This window comes from Anabrus simplex, chromosome 4, assembly GCF_040414725.1.
Source record: "Anabrus simplex isolate iqAnaSimp1 chromosome 4, ASM4041472v1, whole genome shotgun sequence".
NCBI lineage: Eukaryota > Metazoa > Arthropoda > Insecta > Orthoptera > Tettigoniidae > Anabrus > Anabrus simplex.
Window position 1 is genome coordinate 13386899 of NC_090268.1, and position 26026 is coordinate 13412924.

At 42.5% G+C, this 26026-nt stretch overlaps 1 protein-coding gene across 1 annotated transcript in view; it reads right to left on the reverse strand.

Moving 5' to 3' along the window:
- The window catches only part of LOC136872119 (uncharacterized), a 665288-nt gene extending 642614 nt beyond the window's left edge, over nt 1-22674 (reverse strand). Inside the window, exon 1 of the mRNA XM_068227340.1 lies at nt 22550-22674. Within this exon, the coding sequence (XP_068083441.1) occupies nt 22550-22652 (103 nt within the window). The 5' untranslated portion in view covers nt 22653-22674. The remainder of the gene's footprint in view (nt 1-22549) is intronic.
- Nucleotides 22675-26026: the final 3352 nt, after the last annotated feature.

The window sequence follows — 26026 nt, forward strand, 5'->3', positions numbered from 1 at the left end:
AGAATTCCGACAGTGATAACGAAGTGCGTACATTAAGTTTACGAAAGACGAGGTTATGCGGCAGATATGTTTACGTGCAATTCCAAGACAACACTAGAGATTTGCTAATAACTCAATGGTGAATAACTATTATTATTACATTCTCACACAATCATAATGAGTATAGGCCTATGACGTATTTAACTACACGCAACAGCTGGTGATATATAGGTATATTTACTCTTCAATGTTGTAAACGGTCGTGCATTTATAAAGAGAGGAAACAAAGGTAACTGAATATCCCTTGACCATCTCTCTTGGGTGCTTATTATAGTACGTTTGCGAGTTCTAACAACACCTCCTAGATATATAAGGGCTCACAACTGTTCTGGGAATGTACTGTGACGTCAGCATAGGGTTATGTTAGCTCACAATCATGGGATACATTATTTCAACGGTATTCTCATTTTTATTATTATTATACGCATTAAAACATACCACCTACAAGAGCTGCTGGCGTAAGCCGAATCACTCTGTAAATGCACGAATTTCGCTCACGGCGATACATTATTTTACAGGTATGCTACAGACATTTCAAAGTCGGTGATTGTTTATGGGAAGTAACTGGTACTGATCCTCAGGGAAAACTTTTAACTACTCCTCTTCAAAGACCATGACTGTCAGAGACTGCAGTGGCTTATATGTTTCCCAACTGTCCATCATATTTATATTCACATTCTGGCAGGTGAGGAGAAGAACCAGGCAAAAATGTAGAATAGAAAGAGGAGCAATAAACAGAGCTACTGAAGACAGTACATATCTCATACACAGAATTTCAATCCACAACCTTACACAGCTGAAAAGTACAATAAACATGTTGTTACCTGATGGTTGTTGTACTGTGATGAAGGGAACGTAAGTAATTTTTCTGTACGTCGATACATCAAGGCAACATGGACTGTATTCTAAACGGGTTTTATTAAGGTATAAAATATTTCTAATGTATATGTGGACAAAATTACTAATACAAATGCGGTATATTCTTTAGTTACAAAGTATCATAGCTGCATTACAACGAATGAGTGTAACAATGTGTAGAAAGATTCAAGAAATAAGTTATTTCTGGTCCTAGTTGGTGAATTGAACACCGAGGATGATGTCTCCACAGTTAACAGCCGCAGTTAAAACATTTCTTAGTTCATAAAGAAGTATGTGTATGATTTTCTTGTTATTTGTTGAACCTTCTGTCTGATATCTCCTCATGTTTACAAGTTTATGGGTGACCCCGTGGTGAAGGCCTTTTACCTGGAGGCCTCGGGTTCGATTCGCGGCCAAGCCAGGAAGTTTTACCTAGACCTGAGGGCTGGTTCGAGGTCCACTCAGCCTGCATGATTACATTTTTCGAGCTATCTGACGGTGAGATAGCGGCCCAGGTCTAGAAAGCCAAGAATAACGGCTGAGAGGATTCGTCCTGCCGAACACAAGACACCTCGTAATCTGCAGGCCTTCGGACTGAGCAGGGCCAATGCCAAGCCCTCCAGGTCTCTTGCGCCGTGCGATTTTTACAAATTTACGAGACATAGTAGCAATTTAATGCTGTCACATGTCAATACTTTTAAAAGAGTAGCCTCCAGTCTGAGTGGTAGTCCAGTATTAGGACAGAAACTTACATACTTTCTGGAATACGTAAAACATAAAGTTCAAGGTTTCGAACAGATGACAAATCGGTAACATCGATGGTCATTAAACCATACATGCACTGCAAGGGAGCAGTGATGTTAGGCCTATGCTAATACTATACGTGCTAGTTTTCTTTTAAGATCACGTAATGCCTATTAAAGTTGAAATATGTTTGTAACATCCTGTTGTGCTGTGAGCAATTCGGCCTAAGTAAGTTAACATTGCAAAATGCTGTCATGTTTTACAACTGTTCGCTTATTGTCTTTAATGGCAGTCACTGAAATACGGTAATAACGACAGTATAATTCAGTATCCTTTAAATTTGAAACGCTATTTGTTAGTAAATGAATTATTCCATTGGCAAAACGTATTAAAATTGTGTCTGTGTTTAACCATGTTCCGCGTTTCTCTGCATTGCCATCGCCTCCTTAGCGTGACGTCACCACTCTGTTGTTAGGCCTTATAATCTAGGAGGTGTTGGTTCTAACCCGACTGTCTCTCCGAAATGTACTTACACTAGAGTTATGCTCTCCCAGTATAATGACATACACTGTACCTCTCACATCCCACAGGTTTACGTTCATTTCAATATACATTCAACCCATTTTCGCACCAGGCAAATGCTGGGGCTGTACCTTAATTAGGGCTACGGCCGCTTCCTTCCAACTCCTAGCCCTTTCGTGTCCTATCGTCGCCATAAGACCTATCTGTGTCGGTGCGACGTAAAGCCACTAGCAAACACATCAATAGAATTTGAGGGCAGCCAGTAAAATGTCTCCTCGTGAGACATTGAAATCATTGGTGATGATGATGATGATGATGCTTGTTGTTTAAAAGGGTTTGACATCTAGGTCATCGGCACCTAATGGTACAAGGTGAAGCGGAATGACAAAATTACAATTTTTAAACGCATTCACCGACTAGAATCTACAACAAACGATGATGAAAAATGATTATGAGTTTAAAGTAATCCGTGTATCTAATTCACAATGTCTTATTTTCTGATAATAATAATAATAATAATAATAATAATAATAATAATAATAATAATAATAATAATAATAATAATAATTGTACCGGGAGGTACACCCCAACACCGCGCATTCAAATTCAGCGCCTAAAGAACTCCTCTATTGCAAAACAGTGGAACTGAAAATGTAGCTACTTGGAACTTTACTTAGAAGACGTGTCCACTAAAATCTGATGTAATTTTGTTATTGTGAATTTTCCTGAACTGTGTGAATTTCTATTTGTTTTGTTTTCCATTCATCAAGAAGTTCGGACATTCTCTCATAGATGACATTACCAAAAAACTATGATCATGCACTCTGGTGGGTGGTATAATAACTTATAATTCAAAGAAGTTTTGTATTCATAAGTTTTTTCTGATTGATGCTCATTTATTTTTGGGTTGGCAATATTTCCCTTTTATTTCCGCCTGTTTTGAATCTAGCCAATCCCTAATTTCTGTAATTAATTTTCTTCTTCTTTTCGATTTTGAGGGTAACTTTTAAAGTGGCCAATAAAAGTGAGAGGGTGTGGCTAGTTTAATCTTAAATGGTCTTGAACTTTCCCCGAGGGTTTATAAACTGCGGATTTTCACGTCTCTGGGCCAATTGATCGTCATCTTATCGAGTGTGTGCGCCAGAACTTCCGCTGCTAGAACTTCTACAAGGTAATGGCCACATAACATCTTTATCTTGCTAGCTCCGCAGTTTAACCCGAGGGAAAGGTCCGAATCATTAACTATGTAACCTACTTTTTTTAAAATATAAGTCTCTGCCGGCTAGTGTAAAAACTTCATAAAATCTTTAACTGTAAATCGGGGATAGAGAGTGAAGTACCCTCTCGCGCTCCCCTTCATTTTGGCCTGAGGTGCCTTTTTTTGTAATCTTTCGTTTCTGCAATGTATTAAAGTTATTTCCATCCGAGCAACCTCAGTAGTTTGGGAATAGCCCCTGCTACGTCGGCCAAGCGCCCTATAGGTTTTAAAGGTTTTTTTGGAGCTCAATCTTCGACTCCAGTCTAATTGTACTCGGGCCGCTTATTTGTTGATGATGATGATGGTGCTTGTTGTTTAAAGGGGCCTAACATCGAGGACATCGGCCCCTAATGGTACGAAATGAAATGGCAACAAAAATTTCAAAATCATCCACCGTTCAAAATAAGAAAATGTCATGAAGGATGAATGGATGGACATGAACCCAGAAATAAACAAAAAACCAATACAATAACAAACAAAAAACAGTGGATCCGACGCAAAAAAAAGATCATAAACAATAGTATTACTGACCAAGGGAACACTTATAAAGCATAATCCTGAATCGAGGATGCTTGATGTCTAAAGGGGCGCAAAATCCAAGCCTAAGGCCCCACAGAATAGTACATGTCGCGAGTAAAGTAGAACCATGCTATTTGTCAAGTTGGGGTACTAATCAAAAGTAGCGAAGACTCACAGTGTTCCACACAAGATGGTACTACTCACAAGTATTGTACTTCGTACAGGTAACGCAGACTTATGGTGTTTCTCACACAATGGCACCACTCAGAGCCAACGCAAACCGATGAGTTTCCTCACCTAGGTGTACTAGTTACGGGTGCCGATCCCATGGGCCCCGTGGTGTTCCTCACATAGTGGGTACTAATCACAGGCAACGTAGACCCACGGTGTCGCTCATATAGTGGTACAACTCACAGGCAACGCCCAGACCCGTGGTGTTTCTCACAATGGTACTAATCACGGGTACTGGAAACCCACAGGGGAACCACTCTCTGCTGCTACCAATCACAAACCTATTGTGTACCAAATATAGTGGTACTACTCGTAAGTAAAGGCGACCCATGGTGTTCCCCGCGTGATGGTACTAATCAATAGTAGTTTCATGTTTCTAATACCAGCATCCCTTGGTCGCCACGTTTAGTCGCCTCTTACAACAGGCAGGGGATACCGCGGGTGTATTCTACATGTGCGTCCCCCACCCGCAAGGAGTAGTGTGTTTGGTCCGCGAGAAGTATTTTATTTCCCTCAAGTCCGCCGGCAAGCCGGTTAGGACCCCTCTATCCGCCACCTGGGACGAGCCACGTGGGAGTATCACCTCTTCCCCTGCTACGCCTGCGTAGCAGGTTCGTGGGGCCGTTTATTTAACCTGTTCTTTTTTTCACTAAGGCCAAGGTTGGGTACTAGATGTCTCTGTGTAATGAGATTTCTATTCGTAAATAGTTCCTTGTAAGGCCAGAGATTATTATATTTTCATGCAATGTTGCCTTGAGTAGGCTTGGAAACTGAGAGCCTGTTAGCTCTTTTTCAAAGTAAGATTACTGTATGCCTCTTGAAGGCTAGATGTTGTAATTTTTGGAGCAAGTGCTCTTTGAATTAGGGGATTTCTGCCCTTGTATAAATTTGTGCTCTTTTGTAAATTTGAGCTAGGAGCTCAGGAAAAGTAAAGTGAGGGCTTGAAGCCCACGATCTGTTAAAACCACTAATCTTGTCTTTCTTAGACTTGTTTAATGATTGCTACTTGTAGCTGTAAAAATTGTTAAGTTTGAAATTTTTGAAAATATAACTTTCAGTTTAAGTTTTAAACTCAAATCTTGACATTGTAGTTAGACCCATTCAAACTGGCAACTTCTTTCACCTCTGTGATCCACAAAAGTCGCCGGATTAATAATAATAATAATAATAATAATAATAATAATAATAATAATAATAATAATAATAATAATAATAATAATAATTTCGTGTGACTATTTCTAGCCGAGTGCAGCCCTTGTAAGGCAGACCCTCCGGTGAGGGTGGGCGGCATCTGCCATGTGTAGGTAGCTGCGTGTTATTGTGGTGGAGGATAGTGTTGTGCGTGGTGTGTGAGTTGCAGGGGTGTTGGGAACAGCACAAACACCCAGTCCCCGGGCCATTGGAACTAACCAATGAAGGTTAAAATCCCCGACCCGGCCGGGAAATAATAATAATAATAATAATAATAATAATAATAATAATAATAATAATAATAATAATAATAATAATAATAATAATAATAATAATAATAATAATAATAATAATAATAATAAATATTACGGGGATACCCGTGGAGCAGAAAGAGGTTAAAGAAGGTGCCGGGGTGAATGGATCTATCTACAATATCAAAATTAATTTAAAACTTGAAGTGAAGGTTATCTTTCTACAAAAACAACAACTTAAATTTTCACTTAGTGAACATAACAACATGTCAGGTACAAACGCAATCTTGAAACCAGACTATAAAAATCCAAGATTAGTGAATTCTACCGATTCTGGGCTTCAAGCTCCTAGTTTTACAATTTCACAGATACCGGATCAGGTTTACAACTTTAATTCAAAACAAGGATTAATTTATTCAAAGGCAGAAATCCCTTAATTTAAGAATACTTGCTCCCAAAATGCAATACCTGGCCTTCCAGAGGCACTCGTTACTCTTACAAAACTTTGAAAAAAAGCTAACCGGCTCTCAGTTTCTTACGGCCCACTCAAGGCAACATTATATCAAAATTTGCAATCTCTGGCCTCTCAAGCCACAATTTACAAATTGAATTGGTTTTTACACAGAGGTATCTAGTACCTAACCTACAGGGCCTTTGCGAAAAAGAACAGGTTAAATAAACGGCCCGAACACAACCAGAATGGAGGCGTACACTGCACTCACATATAATGAAAAATCAAAACCTACAGGGCTCTCGGCCGATGAAACAGGGGCTAATCCCAAGCTACTCGAGGTGCGGCAGGGAAATAACTGTAATACATTACAGGAAAACAAGGTTGCTAAATCGCAGACACCTCAAACCAAGATGAAGGGGAGCTCGAGAGGGTAACTCACTCTCTATCCCTGATTTACAATTAAAGATTTTATGAAGTTTTTATATTAGCCGAAATAATTTTACATTTTAGAAAAGTATTGTTACATAATTAAAGATTCGGACCTTCCCCTCAGATTAATTAGCGGATACAGCAAGAAAGATAGAATTTATGTGGCCATTACCTTGTAGATGTTCTGCTTGCCGAAGAAAGAGGCGCCCCACCTCCTGCCTTAACACCACACTTATAAATACGGCGATCAATTGACAAGGAAACATGAAAATCCGCAGTTTATATACCCTCAGGGAAGGTTCGAGAGGATTCTGGGCTAATCCGTACACACCCTCTCAATTTTATTGGTTAAGTTCAAAAGTTACACTCAAAATCGAACAAGAAGCCTGCGATAGGTTGAAAATTTAATTACAGAAATTTTTGATTGGCTAGATTCAAAACTGACGGAAAGAAAAAGAAGTGTTGCCAAACCAAAAATAAATGAATATAGATTCTGGTATGGAAAAGCTAGGAATATGACACCTCTCTAAGGAATAAGTATTTCCACCTTGCACCAGAGTGCATGCTCAGAGTTTTTTGGTAGTGACATTTGTGGAAAAATGTCCGAACTTCTTCATATATAGGAAACAAAACAGAAGAAATTCAATCAGTTTAGAAAACTTCACAATAACACAATTCGTCAATATTTTAGTAGGGACATCTTCATGTGGTATCAATTTCACCTTTTGACCGATAGAGGAGTTCATTAAGGCGCTTATTTTGAATGCGCGGCGTTGAGGTGTACCTTATTATTATTATTATTATTATTATTATTATTATTATTATTATTATTATTATTATTATTATTATTATTATTATTGTTACCGCTTTTTTGTGGTAGTTAGAGGTGAAAGAAGGTGCGGGGGGTGAACAGGTCTTAGGCTACGAAATTAAAGTGAATTTAAAATTTAACAAGGTTATATTTTCTTAGCAAAAAACAAGAAATAACAATAATGGCAGGTACAGAGTAGCAAAACCCCTAAACGAGAATGTACAATTACAGGATTTGGGCTCCGAGAGCCAGACACACAATTGTGAGCAACTAGCCCAACTTTACGATATACAGAATTCAACAAAGGGGCAGAAGACCCCAATCAAGCCCAGGAGCACTTGCTCCAAATTACACAGTAAAGCCTTCCTCGAGGCATACAACACTCAATTTTCGAAAAAGAGCCACTCGCTCTCAACTTTAAGCCTATCAAAGGCCACACCAAACTCCACCTTCAAGTTGTCCTCTAAGGACATATACACAGGGGTAACATACCCAACCTACTGAGGTCTATTAAGTGAGAAAAAGGTTAAGTACATGACCTCTAAAAATAACAATTTGAGAGGAGGCGATCTGCACTCCTAATACATTTTGTTTAAAACCTAATCTGGCTCTAGGCCGCTAATGCAAGGGCTAATCCCATACTACGGAGGTGACTTTAGAAAAGAATAATTTACATTACATTAAGGAAGAATCGGTTGTGAGAAATAAGTTCACCTCAAAACAAAATGAGTGGGAGCTCGAGAGGGTTAAGCACTCTCTATCCCAAAATGTAGCTTTAAAAGAGAATAGATGCTAAGAGTCTTTACATTTTAGGGAAAGTTACATGGTAGAAACGCTTCGGACCCGCCCCGAGAGTTAAACTGCTGAGCTAGCAAGAAAAGAAGTTATTAAAAGGCCATTACCTTGGCGTTGAACTGCTCCCCGAAGAAAGAGGCGCTTCCCGCCCCCTGCTATGCACTTTACACACTGAAAGATGGTACTGAAGTGGCGCAGGGACCCTAAAATCAGCAGTTTATATACTCTCGCGGAAAGTTCGAGGCGTTTCAGGAAGGAAAACACCCGCCCACAATCATTTTATTCGTGGATAAAGAAAACCCCTACACAATATGAAGAAGAAACACGTTATTGGTGGAAAATTAATTAAAGAAATTCGGGATTGGCTAAATTCAAAACAAGGGGAAAGAAAGGGTTAATATTGCCAACTTAAACAATGACTAAAAGAAATTTAACAAGAAACAAACTTTTGAAATAAAAATTTCTCCAAAAAACAGTTCTTTCACATCGCACTAGGGTGCACCATTGTAGTTTTTCAGTTGTGTCCTCTAGAAGAGAAAGTTCACACTTCTTACTACAGGTAAAACAAAAATACATCAAAAATGGCCCAGTTCAAAAACTCCAAAATTTCCAAGTAGTGACATCTTCTGAGAAACTTGAAAATTAATACCGTAGATAAAGTTCAGACTTCCTCCAGCAGAGGAGTTTCAACTGGCGCAAATTTTAAATAAGCGGCGTGGAGGTGTACCGCCCGGTACAATTATTATTATTATTTAAGAGCCTCCTTGGCAGCCTTTCTGCTAACTCGTTTCTCCCTACACCCATGAGGCTTGGGAGCCACAAGAGCGTGATTCTGGTGCCGGCATCCGAACACCCGGCCAGCAGGTCCTAGTAGTAGTAGTAGTAGCAGTAGTAGTAGTTGTGGTAGTATTAGTAGTGGAGTGAGTAGCTCAGATGGCAGACCACTGAACTCTAGTTTGCGGGTTTGATCCCGGCTCAGTCAGGTAAAATTTGAAGTTGTTGAAATACGCCAACCTATATCGAAAGATATACTGACACGTAAATGAATTCCTCCGGGACAGAAATCTCATACTTCGGTGCCTCCGAAAATCTTGAAGGTAGTTTGTGGAAGGTAAAACCAATCAAAATTAATTTATTCTGTATTAAAAGGAGTAGCAGTAAAGAACGCGTCCCTCCTCTCGCTCGCTTCGTGCCTGCCACATATTGTCGACTGACGGAGTCACGGTAAGAACTGAGGTCGGCGCGGCTCATTAACGCGTCACGCTGTGTTTACTCCCGACGCCGCATGTTCGCTGTTAGCCAGGACCAAGTGGTACGCTGGGCGCAAAGCATCTAACCCTCCACCAATTTAACACACCCCGTTATACGGAACATATTGATTGCCTTAAGTAATACAGGGTATCGTTCTATGATTACGATGCTTGTAGTATATGATGATGATGATGATGCTTGTTGTTTAAAGGGGCCTAACATCGAGGTCATCGGCCCCTAATGGTATGAAATGAAATGACAAACAAAAAGGTAAAAATCATCCACTGACCAAAATTTAAAAAAATGTCATGAAGAATGAATGGATGGACACGAACCCCAAAAAACAAACAAAAACAGTGGATCCGACCTAAAAAAAGACCATAAATAATAGTATTATTGACCCAGGGACCACTATTAAAGCAAAATCCTGAATCGAGGATGCTTGTTGTCTAAAAGGTCCAAAATCCAGGTCAAGGGCCCCTCAGAATGGTACTAATCGCTAGTAAAGTAGAACCACGGTATTTGTCATGTTGGGGTACTAATCAAAAGTAGCGAAGACTCACGGTGTTCCACACAAGATGGTACTACTCACAAGTACTGTACGTCGTACAGGTAACGCAGGACCTATGGTGTTTCTCACATAATGGCGCTACTCATAGCCAACGCAAACCGATGAGGTTCCTCACCTAGGTGCACTAACCACAGGGACTTGTACTATCCCGTGGTGTTCCTCACATAGTGGGTACTAATCACAAGCGACGCAGACCCACGGTGTCGCTCACATGGGTACGACTCACGGGTACTGGAAAAGCCAAACTGATTCACCCCCCTGTTGCTACTAAACACAAACCTATTTCGTGCGTAATATAGTGGTACAACTCGCAAGTAAAGGCGACTCATGGTGTTCCCCGCGTGATGCTAATAATCAAAAGTAGTTTCATGGTTCTAAGAAAATCATAGCTTGGTCCCCACTTTTAGTCGCCTCTCACGACAGGCAGGGGATACCGTCAGTGTATTTTTCGTCTGCGCCCCCCACCCACAGGGGGTAGAGAAAGAGAGAAAAGAGAGGAAGGAAGAAGGGATCCTTCACTGCGAAAAATGAAATAACGGACGATGAAAGGCAAGGGCGACGAAGGGCGTGGAAATGAAAGACTCCCTAGGCCTCGAATGCTCTAATACCGTCGGGGTCAGTAAAGAACAAGAGTTGACCAAGGGAGGTCGGACAGGATAGACGAAAGTGAGGACCCTGGCACAAGTAAGTGGAAGCAATGCCAAGTCACAGCTAAGGGCCTCGTGGTCGCCAATCCACACTCCCAAGTTGAGAGCCCCTTGGGCCCCTTGTAGTCGCCTCTTAGGACAGGCAGGGGATACCGCGGGTGTATTCTACATGTGCGTCCCCCACCCGCAGGGGGTAGTGTGTTTGGTCCGCGAGAGGTATTTTATTTCCCTCAAGTCCGCCGGCCAGCCGGTTAGGACCCCCCTATCCGCCACCTGGGGCGCGCCACCTCTCCCTCTGCTACGCCAGGTTCATGGTCTTCTAGTTTAAAGGGGCGTAACATCTAGGTCATCGGCTCCTAATGGTACGAAAGGACACGAAATGTAATGACAATTTAAATGCTGAAAATACATCCACTGACCAGAATTAAACACATGACGATGAATAATGACTGGATGAATATAAAGTTAAAATAGTCAGTGGATCCAACAAGCAACATTCAAAGTTAAATATTAATATTGTTCCGAAGATTTCGTGGAACACAGAGGTGTAAGAACGTGCTGGTGTGAATGGGTGGACAGGAAAAAGATCAGAATGTACGTTAAAACACTAAATTTGGAAATTTTAATTTTTCACATTACTAATTTGGTGGTTAGAAAATATGAACTAACAACTGCAAATAAGTTAAACATCAGTTCGCCAGCTCCCACAATGACAGTAACTGAAACATCAACCAAATTAATCGCACTTTATTGCCCATTTTACAATTATAATCATGACAGCGATTCTTTAGATTTTAGCGACGACTATCTTAGTGTCAGTAAAATTTCAACGTGCTCTAAGGCATGACTTCTCGCGGCAAACCAGTGCTTGATGAAAGTTATATTTTCGATATTTTATGTAATCCCTCATATCTAGAGAAAACAAAACTTTACAAGCATGTATTTCTTATATATTCACGCGCGAGAACATGCGGTGGATAGTAAAACGCATTTCAATTGTGATTGTAATGCAGATGTTTCAAATTCATCTTCGGTTGTCAATAATATTTCCATTTGCATACCTTCAATATCATCTTCACTCTTGCTTATCTTCGTTAACATCAACTTCCGAGCCACTATTGTCACAAAAATATTAAAAGAAAAAATTCATAAGAGCTTTGTACATTGCTCAGAATTTGAAAATATTTGTATTTCTGTATCGGTCATGTCCATCTTAACAAGGAAATGCACTTTTTACTTTTCCGTAATTTATGTCTGTCTGTCTGTCTGTCTGTCTGTCTGTCTGTCTGTCTGTCTGTCTGTCTGTCTGTACACGCATCACGAGAAAACAGCTGAAGAGAATTTAATGAAAATCAGTATGTTAAGTCGGGTGATGAGCCGCTACAATCTAGGTCATAAATCATTTTACTCACGCTGAGTGAAATGGTGGAAAAGGGGAAGGCCTAACATTTAATTCTCGCATATTTATATTATTAGTGGTCCTATCGATAAATACTACGTAACTTAAGTTATATAGAATTAAATTTCCGATCATTTATGTCATACATTATTACCATACCGGCTTTGATAACACAGATATTCATGAATTTTTATTTTTGTTGCCAAGTCCATATCAACGCCAAGTCACGAGGAAAATGGGTTAGCAGAATTTAATGAAAGTCGGTATACAGGGTCGGGGAATAAGAAACTACAGTCTAAGTTATAAACAATTTTATTCACCCTGGATGAAATTGTAGTTTAGGGGAAGGCAACTAAAATTGAATTTTTAAATACCTATGTTATTGGTTCTCTCAAAAAGTACTACATAACAACAGTTATAGAGATTAGGCCTACAATTTCCGACCATTTATGTTTTATTCGGTTTTGCCGTACCGACTATGGTAAGAGTGGTATTTCAGAGTCGGAAGAAAACTAAATGTGAAGGCCAACAATATTAAAAGGGCATAAATTTGATCGTCTGACTACAAAACTGAGATATTGATTAAAATTGCTTTAAAGGTTATATTTTTGAAAATAGCAAAACTTAACAATTTTCACATAAAACTTCAGACTTTAACAAATAGCAACAAGTCAGATCAGGTTCAAGACCAGAAAAGCCAAGATTTAGAGACAATTTAACGATGTGGGCCACAAGCCCTAATTTTTACAATTTCTGAGCTCTCAGCTCACAAACACCTATTACCAAAGGGCAGAAATCCCCTAATTACATGGAGCACTTGCTCCCACCCAACAATGTCAAGCCTCCTCGAGGCACATTTACCACAAATAAAAGAGCTGACCCGCTCTCGATATTCGGAGCCTACCAAACGCCACAACGGACTTTACCATTAACAGCCCTCAAGGCCACTTACAAAGAAACAGGGGTATCTTTTACCCAATCTACTGGGCCTTAGCGGAAAAAGGAAAGGTTAATTTAATGGCACAAAATACAAAATGAATGGAGGCGAGAACTTGCACTCCTAAACACACATTATAAATCCTAAAGGCACTAGGCCGATGAAACAGGGGATATTCCCAAGCTATGGAGGTGACTCGTATACAGAATGAATTTAACACATTAAGGAAGAGTAGAAAAACGGTTACGAAAACCTAGTCACCTCAAGTCTAATATGAAGGGGAGCTCGAGAGGGTAAAGCACTCTCTATCCCCGATTTGCAGTTAAAGATAGATGAAGTTTTTACAGAATTCTACATGTTTAAGAGATAGGTTACATAGTAAAGATCTAGGACCTTCCCCGCGGGTTAAACTGCTGAGCTAGCAAGAAGTAAAGATGTTAAGCGGCCATTACCTTATTGAAGAGCTGCTGCCGGATGAAAGAGGCGTTTCCCGCCTCCTGCTACACGTCCATACACTAGGCTAAATGTTGTTCGAGTGGCCGAGAGACAAGAAAATCAGCAGTTTTTATACCATCGAGGAAAGTTCGAGATATTCATGAATAAAACAGCCACACCCACTCAATTTTATTGGTCAGAGTAGACCGTACACTTAAAATCGGAGAAGAAGGACATGATTGGTCAAAAATTAATTACAGAAATAATTGATTGGCTCAATTCAAAACTGGGGGAAAGAAGGGATAAATATTGCCAACCCACAAATGAAAGAACGAAATTTAGTAATAAGAAAACTTATGAATACAAAATTTCTTCGAAAACGTTCCTTCACTTCGCACCAGGGTGCATAAACATAGTTTTTTTTAATTGGGACATCCATAAGAGAATGTCCACACTTCTTGATCTATGGAAACAAAACAAGTTGAAATCCACACAATATTGACAACTTCGTAATCACAAAATTTACGGTAGTGACATCTTCTGATAAACTTGTGAGTTGATCCAGTTTTTAAAGTTCAGGGTTTCTCTTGTAGAGGATTTATTGGCGCAAGATTTAAAATTGCGGCATAAGGGTGTACCGCCCGGTACAATGATGATGCTTGTTCAAAATCATCCACTGACCAAAATAAAAAAAATGTCATGAAGAATGAATAGACGGACATAAACCCCCCCCAAAAAAGAAACGAGCCAACAAAAAACAGTGGATTCGACTCACAAAAATGATCATAAATAATAGTATTACTGACCAAGGAACCACTTACAAAGCACAACCCTGAATCGAGGATGCTTGATGTCTAAAGAGGTCCAAAATTAAGGTCTAGGGCCTCTCAGAATGGTACATGTCGCGAGTATAGTAGAACCATGGTATTTGTCATGTTGGGGTACTAATCAAAAGTAGCGAAGACTCACGGTGTTCCACACAAGATAGTACCACTCACAAGTATTGTACTTCGTACAGGTAACGCAGACCTATGGTGTTTCTCACACAATGGCCCCACTCATCATCATCATCATCATAGGTTGTTCTGCCAACTTAAACCGATGAGGTTCCTCACCTAGGTGTACTAGTCACGGGTGCCGGTATTCCCGCGGTGTTCCTCACATAGTGGGTACTAATCACAGGCAACGCAGACCCGCAGTGTTGCTCACATGGGTACGACGCACGGGTACTGGAAACCCACAGGAGAACTCACTCTTCTGGTACTAATCACAAACCTATTTCGTACCTAATTGAGTGCTACTAAACGCAAGTACAGCCAACCCATGGTGTTCCCTGCGTGATGGTACGAATCAAAAGTAGTTTCCTGGTTCTAATTCAATCATCCCTTGGTCGCCCCTTTTAGTCGCCTCGCACGACAGGCAGGGATACCGTGGGTGTATTTTTCTTCTGTGTCCCCCACCCACAGGGGGTAAAGAGAGAGAGAAAATGAGAAGAAACAAGGGATCCGTCACTTCGAAAAATGAAGTAACGGACGAAGAAAGGCAAGGGCCACGAAGGGCGTGAAAATGAAAGACTCCCTAGGCCTCGAATGCTCTAATACCATCGGGGTCGAAAAAGAACCAGAGTTGACCAAGGGAGGGCGGGCAGGATAGACGAAAGTGAGGAGCCTGGCACAAGTAAGTGGAAGCAATGCCAAGACTCAGCTAAGCGCCCCGTGGTCGCCAATCCACACTCCCAAGTTGACAGCCCCTTGGGCCCCTGTAGGACGCCTCTTACGACAGCATGAGCGTACCCCACCCGCAGGGGGTGGTAACTAACGCAGCAGGACCGTCTCATTGGTGTACCGTGAGCTTTTAGCCTATCAGCCTCGTTTTGGGCTTTGAGTGCTAACCTGGACGGTGTAGAGCATTGACTTGTTGTTTGTGGGCCGGTGTCTTTCTTCGTTCTTGACTGGACAGAATATGCCCTTCGCCCTTGTGGGCGGGTTTAGATGAAGTGCAGCAAAGATCGGGTTTAGCGGCCACACACCGCACTGCAAGGACTGTTTCCTTTAGAATCCAAGTGGTGACCACGCCCAATGTTGCTTAACTGTCGTGGAATTCTTGAGTGATGTAGTTGATGTCATGACGCTTTATCTTAAATAGTGCTGTGGTCAGAACGAGGTAGGTTGATTAAAGGACGGGGTTGGCGTTGGCAGCGCTGTACTGGGGTTAAGGGTGGGTGAGGTGTGCTGTAAGGACCGACTTGGGGTGAGGAGTTAAACTGACTTGGCGAGTATGACTTGGAGGGGTATTTAGTGCAAGATTAACTGATTTCTTGGCATGGCAGGGGAGAAGGGCGGATTTAGGGCCGAGAGTAGTGTGATGAGGAGATTTAGCAGGGTGAAGTTGTCTTGGCTGGTCAGTGTGTTGAGGAGTTGGACGGTGTAAGTGGGTGTTTAACAGTTGAGAGCGTCTGCAATGTGCTCTAATTGTCTTTTTAAGGAATGGACAACCAGGAAAAAGTCGGCGTGACTGCCTTGGCAGTTCGACATCTCGCCTGGCCCCTTGGTACCATACAAGCAGTGTGACGGTGGGGACCACCGCATGTTGCAGCGGGTAGCATCGGAGCAGGAGGCTGCAGAATGGTTCAACTTAAGACAATTAAAGCACTGTGTTATGAATGCTGGTCGATGAAGAGGGCGGAGACGCCTAGCTGTGTTGGGGGTGTGAGGTGTTGGTGCAAGCTTGAGGCTGGCAGAAGGTTTGTTACGCCTGCTGCCAGTCTGAGTGTATTTGGTTAGTATATCCTTGTTCGGTTGCGAGATTGAAGTGGTCTCACTCCCGGGCTTGGAAGGTTTTTGGGTGGAGAGTGGGGGGAGGGGAGTCTGAGTGTGGTGGAAGAGAGATATCGGATTGGGTGGTTAGGTGGTTATCACATGCTTGGGATTGAGTGAATCTTGAAATCCTAGAGGGAAGGCGGGGGGGGGGGGTGGTTGGAGTTTTAGTGTATCTATCTTTGTGTTTTCTGGCTGGAGATGTCTGAGTTTCAGGATGGCTGATTATTGGGGTGGCCTGTGTTTCCACGTGTGAGGTGGTAGGTGAGAATTGAGTGCCTGCGTCGTCAGTTCTGATATCATCTGCGCATATTTTATAGAACAGGTTATGGAGTTCTAGTTGGTCTCCGATAATGGCATAGCCAGTAGTATCGCTAGCGAAGATGATGACATAACCGTTGTCTATTTCTTGGAGCAGTTGGATGTGCTGTTGGAATGTGGAAGTGGCTGTTGATATGAGTTTACGGTGTTCATGTAATGCAGTCAGCTGTTCAAGGGCACGACGATGCCGCCTCCGCCGTTTGGGGCACGGCTTTCGCCGACCTCTTAGGGAGGTGAGACTTAACCTTTACCAGCCGGCACAGACTTCTGGTTGTTTGAAGGTGAGGTGGTCCCCCCTTCGAGATTTTTCTCTTTTCGACGTTGCTAGGAGCAGCAACAGTCGCCTTGGGCGCAGCGATCAGGACAGGTGACGATGTTGTAAATGACGAACCTGGAAGACTCTCAGCTATCAAGCTATAGTCGAGTGTACGGACAGGTGTATTCGTAGAATTAAAATTACGGCGGCCTTCCTGGTAGGAAAGACCATCCAGGGTCTTGATCTCCTGGATCCTCTTCTCACTCAGATACGCTGGACAGTTCCGATCCCGAGGAGAATGAAAACATGAGCAGTTATTGCACTTGTAGGGGGTTGTGCACTCCTCCGCGCCGTGAGCTACTCGTCCATATGTACCACATACAGACTGATTAGAACAGCGAGATACCATATGTCCGAATCGCTGGCATTGATAGCATCACATAGGAGGCAGGATGTACGGCCTCACATCGCAACGATAAGTTGTTACCTTGATTTTCTCTGGTAACACTGACAACTTGAAAGAGACAATGAAGGCACCAGTGACAACGGCTTCACTGTTTTTTTTTGCTAGGGGCTTTACGTCGCACCGACACAGATAGGTCTTATGGCGACGATGGGATAGGAAAGGTTTAGGAGTTGGAAGGAAGCGGCCGTGGCCTTAATTAAGGTACAGCCCCAGCATTTGCCTGGTGTGAAAATGGGAAACCACGGAAAACCATTTTCAGGGCTGCCGATAGTGGGATTCGAACCTACTATCTCCCGGATGCAAGCTCACAGCCGCGCGCCTCTACGCGCACGGCCAACTCGCCCGGTGGCTTCACTGTTGACCTTGCACGTAATGCGCCGGACGTGTGTCACGCCATGGTTCTTCATGTCTTCCATCAACTCGTCGTCAGTGTTCAAAATAAGGTCGCGGTGAAAGATGATTCCGCGAACCAGATTCAAGGACTTATGCTCCTCCACATCTACGGGGATTTCGCCTAAGTGGTCTCACCTAAGTAACTGATCAGCTTGCAGTGCTGTACGAGTCTTCATAAGCAAGTTACCGTTGCGCATTTTCTTGAGGTCCTCAAGTACGCCGTAGACGCCTTCAATGTGTCTACTAAGCATAATCGACTTTACCAGCTTAAAATCATGCCCATTGGTTCTGGTAGCGACCAGAAACCTAGGGAAGCTGTATCCCATTCCTTCACGCTGCGCATGTTCCCAGGGAGTTGAGCCTCTCAGGGAAGCAAAAGTTAAAGACTTAGGTGGGGGATCACCTTGAGAGAGCCGATTTCGTTTGGAAGCCATGCGCGAAAACTTCCTCCCCGAATGCCACCTACCCCGATCAGGGTGTCTCTGTAGTTGAACCAAGCAGCCAAGGCAATACCCACCTGGTCATAGCAGGTACTGCCCGGGGTCCGTTGTTGGACGATGACTAATACGGGATGACTGAGGCAATGAGCACTAGGACTCCCTTCCTCCAGTCACCCGCAATAGCATGTACCCCATAGCGTGTACAGAGGACTAAATATAGAGAAAAATAAAACAAAAATTAGTTAATAATAATACGTCCTTCTGGCATTCCGCTGTGCGGGAACCTGTGTTGTCAGGCGGATACTACTGCCAAGGTACATGGCGCTCCCAACTGCAAGAGTTCTGGGTGGTTAATTGCGTACTTTTGGGCATAATCGCACACGTAAGAGGCCCATCTCCGGGCAGCACGCATATCAAAATTTGGAAATGGTCTACATCTGACCCTCGGAAAAATAATGAAAAATGAAGAGGGGACCATAGCCACATGACCCTTTAAGTCGCCTTCTACGACAGGCAGGGATTACCTGTGAATGTATTCAACCCCTCCCATCCACAGGAGGTCCGACACATTATACCAAACCGCAATACATGACCGCGCCTAGGTCACCCCTTTTAGTCGACTCATACGACAGGCAGGGGATACCGCGGGTGTATTCTACATGTTTCTCCAGCACCTGCTGGGGGTAGTGTGTAGAAGTATTTTATTTCCCTCAAGTCCGCCGGCAAGCCGGTTAGGAACCCCCCCCCCCCTATTCGCCACCTGGGACGCGCCACGTGGGAGTATCACCTCTCTCCCTGCTACGCCAGCGTAGTAGGTTCGTGGCCAAGTCAAGTAAACAACGCCCTCGTATTACTGCTCCTCAATCTCCTAACCAACCAAGCATACCCAACTCAGGGCCCCCTCGGTGGATCGAGTAGCTGAGGACCCTGAAAACTCCCAACCAAGATCTCACCAAGAACTACCAAGAATTCTTCCAAGTCCTCACTTCCTAAACTAAACACCTCTAAAAGCACTTCAACCGTTAAGATGAAGCACTGGTCTCGGAACGAGGCTCGGTGCAACGCAAATGCCGATAAATAATGCTGTTATTTTTCAAAAATCAACATCTGCACGCTTTCGTTAAACAGTAAGCGCATTAGTTTGCTAAAATGTTAGCTGATGATGATGATGATGCTTTTTGTTTAAAGGGGCCTAACATCGAGGTCATCGGCCCCTATTGGTACGAAATGAAATGACAACAAAAGGTTCAAAATCATCCACTGACCAAAATAAAAAAAATCGTCGTGAAGAAGGAATGTATGGACATGAACCAAAAACAAAAACAAAAAACACAAACGAGCAAACGAAAAAAAATGGATCCAACTAAAAAAGATCATAGATAATTCATTACTGACCAAGGGCCCACTCATGAAGCACAATCCTGAATCGAGGATGCTTGAAGTTTAAAGGGGTCAAAAATGCAGTTCTAAGGCCCCTCAGAATGGTACATGTCGCGAGTAAAGTAGAACCATTGTATTTCTCAAGCTGCGGTACTAATCAAAGGTAGCGTAAACTCACGGTGTTCCAAACATTAAGGTACTACTCACAAGTATTGTACATCGTAAAGGTAACGCAGACCTATGGCGTTTCTCACACAATGGCGCCACTCGCAGCCAACGCAAACCGTTGAGGTTCCTCACCTAGGTGTACTAGTAACGGATGCCGGTATTCCCATGGTGTTCCCCACATAGTGGGTACTAATCACTGGCAACGCAGACCCACGGTGTCGCTCATACAGTGGTACAACTCACAGGCTACGCCCAGACCCGTGGTGTTGCTCACACGGGTACGACTCACGGGTACTGGAAACCCACACTGAACCCCGCTTGAGTGCAATGAATCACAAAACTATTCAGTACCTAACAGAGTGGTACTACTCGCAAGTAAAGGCGACCCATGGTATTCCCCGTGTGATGGTACGAATCAAAAATAGTTTCATGGTTCTAATTCAATCATTCCTTGGTCGCCCCTTTTAGTCACCTTCTACGACAGGCAGGGATTATCTGTGAATGCATTCAACTCCTCCCATCCACAGGAGGTCCGACGCATTATACCAAACCGCAATCCATATCCGCGCCTCGGTCGCCCTTTTTAGTCGACTCATACGACAGGCAGGGAATACCGCGGACTTATTCTACAGGTTTGTCTCGGGATAGTGTGTTTGGTCCGCGAGAGGTATTTTATTTCCCTCACGTCCGCCGGCAAGCCGGTTATATCCCCCTATCCTCCACCTGGGACGCGCCAATTGGGAGTATCACCTCTCCCCCTGCTACGCCTGCGTAGGAGTTTCGTGGTAAAATGTTAGCCTATGCTCAGAGATCAGATAAAGCCCCAAACCCAAAAAAGGTAAAATTCGGGCGTGGTCAGCACTAGGATAGGTGACCATTCCAATAATACCACATATCTGAAACACTAAATTTTTGCCAGCCACTCACTTAACGAATAATCCTGCGAGTCCTATCTAACTTCACTTTAATAATTCTCTTTCACTAATAACTTATTTACTAAACCACCGTTAAGCAACATTGGGCTTGGTCACTCGCTGGATGGGTGACCAACGTCAGCATCTCTTACCTTTTCATTACCTATTAAACATTAAGCACTAATAACTGCATATCAACCATTAAAACAATCTTTTAATTATCCCTGGAGTGGTCGGGATGGGCCTACGAGACCCGATCGGACATACTTATTGGTGTTCCTGTTGTTGGAATGCACCGAACGCTTCCGCCTCCCTGGTAGCTTCTTGGCTCCCGACCTTCAACCGAACACAGTAGCCTTCACTCAGTAGCCTTGGAAACTTTGAGCGTACAGGCTGTTCAGGGTCTAGCAGACCCGGTGCGACTGTTAACGTTAGTCTTTGTTGTCAAACTTTGCATTGTTAGTTTAGTACACTTTTTCTTCTGTGTAACAATGGATGAAGCTAATTCTGGGTATAACTACCCTGTGCAAGCACCTGCCACAGAAATTCCCAGGAAAAGAGAGAGATGTCATTTCTGCATAACAAATAGAGACAGGAAGACATCCTTCATCTGCCCCAATTGCCAAAATTTTTATTTGTGGAGAACATGGACAACTACGCTGCAGAATGTGCATAGAAATTGATTAAAGTGATGTTTCCCTGTACTTGTATGTGTTTCTAAAACTAATTTGATGTTTATTTTATGAATTATGACACTCAGTTCACACATACCTAAAAATCCATATTTTTGTACCAATAGTTCAAGTGTGAAATTCTCTAAAAATATGTTTTATTAAGACTGTGTAGAAAATGGATGAAAGTGTTGCTTTGTGCATGTATATGCAGGAAAAAGTGAAAAAAGCATTTAAATTACATTTTACTCTTACCATGTTAACAGAAAACAATCAGTTTATCCGTGTAATTAAAAAAAATCACTTTTCGGTTAAGAAATAGGATAGTTAAATATTGTAATCATGTAAACTGCATTAAAATAAACTAAACGCTGTCCTATAATACCGTAATTGGAAATAAAGTATAAACATCTAATGTAAAACACTGAGAAAAAATGGGTCTGAGAGACCCGGTGCGACCATTAATATTGACAAAACCCATGCGACCACTCCAGGGTTAAACATTTTCCACTAAATAATGATTTTCACATAACAGCTGGGTGAGGAGTATTAAATTGCACCGGTACCAGCAAATCTAACCTATAATTTGATGATGGCAGACCGCTGAACGACAGCTCCCAGAGTATATGCAAGAGTTCGGACCGCGCTGAGAACGTGGTTGGATCTTCGCCAGTATGCTGGCTGGGCTGCGGCAAGCGGGGGCTCGCAGCGGAGGCAGAGCGAATGGAGAGTGCTGATGTTTGGCGGGCGACGATGGCGAGCTGGCGGACAGGCAGGGTACAGCTCGGTAGCTTGCATCTCCGTAGTGCTCATTTCAGGCGCTTGGCTCCCAATGGTGAAATGGTGACTAACGCTCTCGCACAGTACAGCCCGTATTTAAAACAAAGCTGATGTGCAACGTCATGGGGCCGCTATTAGCGCTCCGCTAATGCGAATTGCCGGAAATTTTAACCATATTTCAGATGTATAAACACGCCTGCCAACGTTCGTTAATCTACCACAACCCTTTCTTGGTGTTTGTATATTTATTTTCTGCCAGTGTATAAACAAATTTAAAATCCCAAGTGATGTGACATGAAACAATAACATTTTTCAAAACTGGATGCACACACAAGCTCAAAGAGAAAAGATTCATGCAAATATCTCCTATAAGTAGGGAAATATAATTTTTTAAATCTTAAAAAAGCCCAGTCCAGAACGTTTCTTAGGGATAATCCGGCCGAGACTGGAATGGGTTAAATTCAGTGACAACCCAAATGTCTATAGCATAGCCTGCACGGTGGTTTGTATGCTGACCGAATACAACTAAGGAAGTACACAACGGGGAAGTATAATAGTATTTGTTCTCTAAATGAACTTTAATAGTAAGGTATATTACGTACTGCTGCTGTCCACGAAGATGGGGGTCCAAGCGACTTGAGACCAACTGGGCACTGCGAGCTGCAGGAAGAAGAGAAGAGCGAACAGTCCCCAGAATGCTCCCATCACTGTATAGGAGAGCGTACACCACCACACGACACTTCACACTTCACTATAAACACACGACACTTCACAAACTGCAAACACTCTCCAATGAAGTTCACCACCGTTTAATCTGCAACAAAGAAAAAAGCGTTCACGTTTCTAGACAGCCTGAACATTTCATTCTCAGATATAGTACAAGTTTTATGACTGAAATATATATTATTCACAATTGAGGAGTGGACAAATATAATGTTATAAGCTACAAGAGTGAAATTTAGAGAAAAAGTGCTTCCTTTTTCAGGAAAAGAAAAAAGAAGAAAACATCACAGACACATTTTAACATACTTAGATGTTTGCATTGTTACATAACGGAATTTTCCTTTTTATTACATTATGCCATAGACAGACCTTTGCTGAATTGGTGATGATGATGATGATGATGAAGCTTGTTGTTTAAAGGGGCTTTACATCGAGGTCATGGCCCCCTAATGGTACGAAATGAAATAACAAAAAATTCAAATTCATCCTAAGACCAAAATAAAATAAAAAAAAAGTCATGAAGAATGAATGGATGTACCTGAACCCTACAGAAAAATCAACCAACCAACCAACCAACCAACCAACCAACGAACCAACCAACCAACCAACCAACCAACCAACCAAACAAACAAACAAACAAACAAACAAACAAACAAACAAACAAACAAACAAACAAACAAACAAACAAACAAACAAACAAACAAACAAAAAGAGTGGATCAGACTAAAAAAGAACGTAGTTAATTACAGTATTACTGACCAAGGGACCATTTATAAAAACACAATGATGCTTGATGTCTGAAGGGGTGCTAAATTCACGTCTAAGGCCCCACAGAATGGTACATATCGCGAGTAAAGTAGAACCATTTTATTTGTCATTTTGGGGCACTGATCATAAGTAGCGAAGACTCACGGTGTTCCACACAAGATGGTACTACTCACAAGTGCTGCAATTCGTACAGGGAACGCAGACCTATGGTGTTTCTCACACAATGGCGCCACTCATAGCCAACGCAAACCGGTAAGGGTCCTCACCTAGGTGTACTAGTCACGGGCGCCAGTATTCCCGTGGTGTTCCTCACATAGTGGGTACCAATCACTGGCAACGCTGACCCACGGTGCCGCTCATATAGCGGTACAACTCACAGGCTACACCCACACCCGTGGTGTTGCCCACGTGGGTACAACGCACGGGTACTGGAATCCACCAGGCCAGGCTTTTTACTGCAACTATTCACAAACTTATTTCGTACCAATTTAGTGATACTACTCGCAAGTACATGCAACCCATGGTGTTCCCCGCATGATGGTACGAATCAAGAGTAGTTTCATGGTTCTAATTCAATCATCCCTTGGTCGCCCCTTGTAGTCGCCTCTTGCGACAAGCAGGGGATACCCCGGGTGTATTCTACATGTGCGTCCCCCACCCGCAGGGGGTAGTGTGTTTGGTCCGCGAGAGGTATTTTATTTCCCTCAAGTCCGCCGGCAAGCCGGTTAGGACCCCCCTATCCGCCACCTGGGACGCGCCACGTGGGAGTATCGCCTCTCCCCCTGCTACACCTGCGTAGCAGGTTCGTGGTTGCTGAATTGAGACTAGATAATAAGACCCTAAATCTCGTAAAGGCTACTTGGGCAAACACCAAATCAAAGGTAAATTTAAGATTGGATCTATCGAACAGCTTTGATATCAAAACAGGTGTTAGGCAAGGGGATAGTTTATCCTCTATTCTCCTCGAATGCATGCTAGAGAAAGTCGTTCGTGAATGGATGAAAACTCTACCACTCAACCCCGGTTTGAGAATCGGTTTCAAGAAGGTGAAGTTAATCATCAATTGCCCAGCATTCGGAGATGACTTCACTTCAATTATGGAGGAAGTTAAACACCAACTCTCCTTCCTCAGTCAAATAGCAGATAAATTGGTGTTGAGGATTGCCATTAACGAAACGTTCGTCACCGTCATCAATAATGCACCGAACTCAGTCCCACATGGGGACATGGGGATACAGTAACAAAGAATACTAACCCCTACAAATATGTCGGAGAATGGACAACCTCGAACGTTAGTGAATATCTAGCCAGGTGTACCAAACTGGATATAGATTTCCATGTCTGTAAGAAGGTTTAAAAGTCCAAATCCTTATCCCTTCGCCTCAGACTTCGACAATATGAAACCTCCGGTTCTGTATGACTCAGAATGCTTGAACATAATCAAAAAGGGTCAACTCAGGAATCTGGAACTGCGAGAACGAAAGATCCTGAGAAAAATCATGGGCCACATGAAAGAGGGAGTGGATAACAACGAGCTTTATCAACATTTACAGAGCATAACATCAGCCATGAGAAGGAGAAATCTACCTTCTATGGTCATACAGTCAGATTGGACAAGAGACTGACCTTAAGAATCTTCAACACGTCTTCTAGAGGGAAGGGGACAAATGATAATTGGGCGAAACTGCTCCGAAAAGACTTAGAAATTTTAAAAATTGATCCCAAAGGTATATTACACAGTAATAAATTTAGAACGCTGATCAGAACATCCGGTCATTGACAGCTGCAGAGGGAGTGAAGTAGACTCAGGAGAGGAAAGCTCACCAGGGGCCTCAAAGAAACACGAAGAAGAATTTGCAAAAAGGAGGACGGGCTATGTTTCAAGCAATATTCTTATATAACACGTCGAAAATAAGTGTATAAGTGTCACTGGAAGGCATTTGTGGTTTCTTGTGATTTCAAGCGCAATACCTCTGGCTTTTTCAGCTTTTCAGTGATGTATAATTCAAAACGGTATTCTGACTGAAAATCAGTACTACTCCTCCAATTATTACCATGAAGCAAATAACACGTGTTGCGTGTATCAAATCGTGGTTGACGAAAAGAAAAATGAAAAAATCGTCACAAAAATATTTGTAGGAAATTTGACTGTGTTGATCATTTTCATTAAAAGCTCTGGCCATCCTGCATGTGTTTCAATTAGAGCTCGAATACTGATTTGTTTGGCCCTATAGTAATGCCTTTCTTGTGTTGGGAATAAATTAACATGGAGAACAATTCTCTGGGTGTAATTTTTTTATTTCCCGTTTGTTGCCCCTCTCATTATATCATAAAACCCAGAGGATGGTGGCCTAGTTGTACTTCCTCTTAAAACAATAATCAACACCACCACCATCATTAACCTCACCTTACTTAAAGTGTTAAATACGGGTTTCAACTCTCTTTTAGTTACAGGTGATGATGCTGATGCTTGTTGTTTAGAGGGGCCTAACATCTAGGTCATCGGCCCCTATGGTACAAACTGAGACGAAATGCGATGACAATTTAAAAGTACAAAATTCATCCACTGACCAGAATTCAAAACGTGA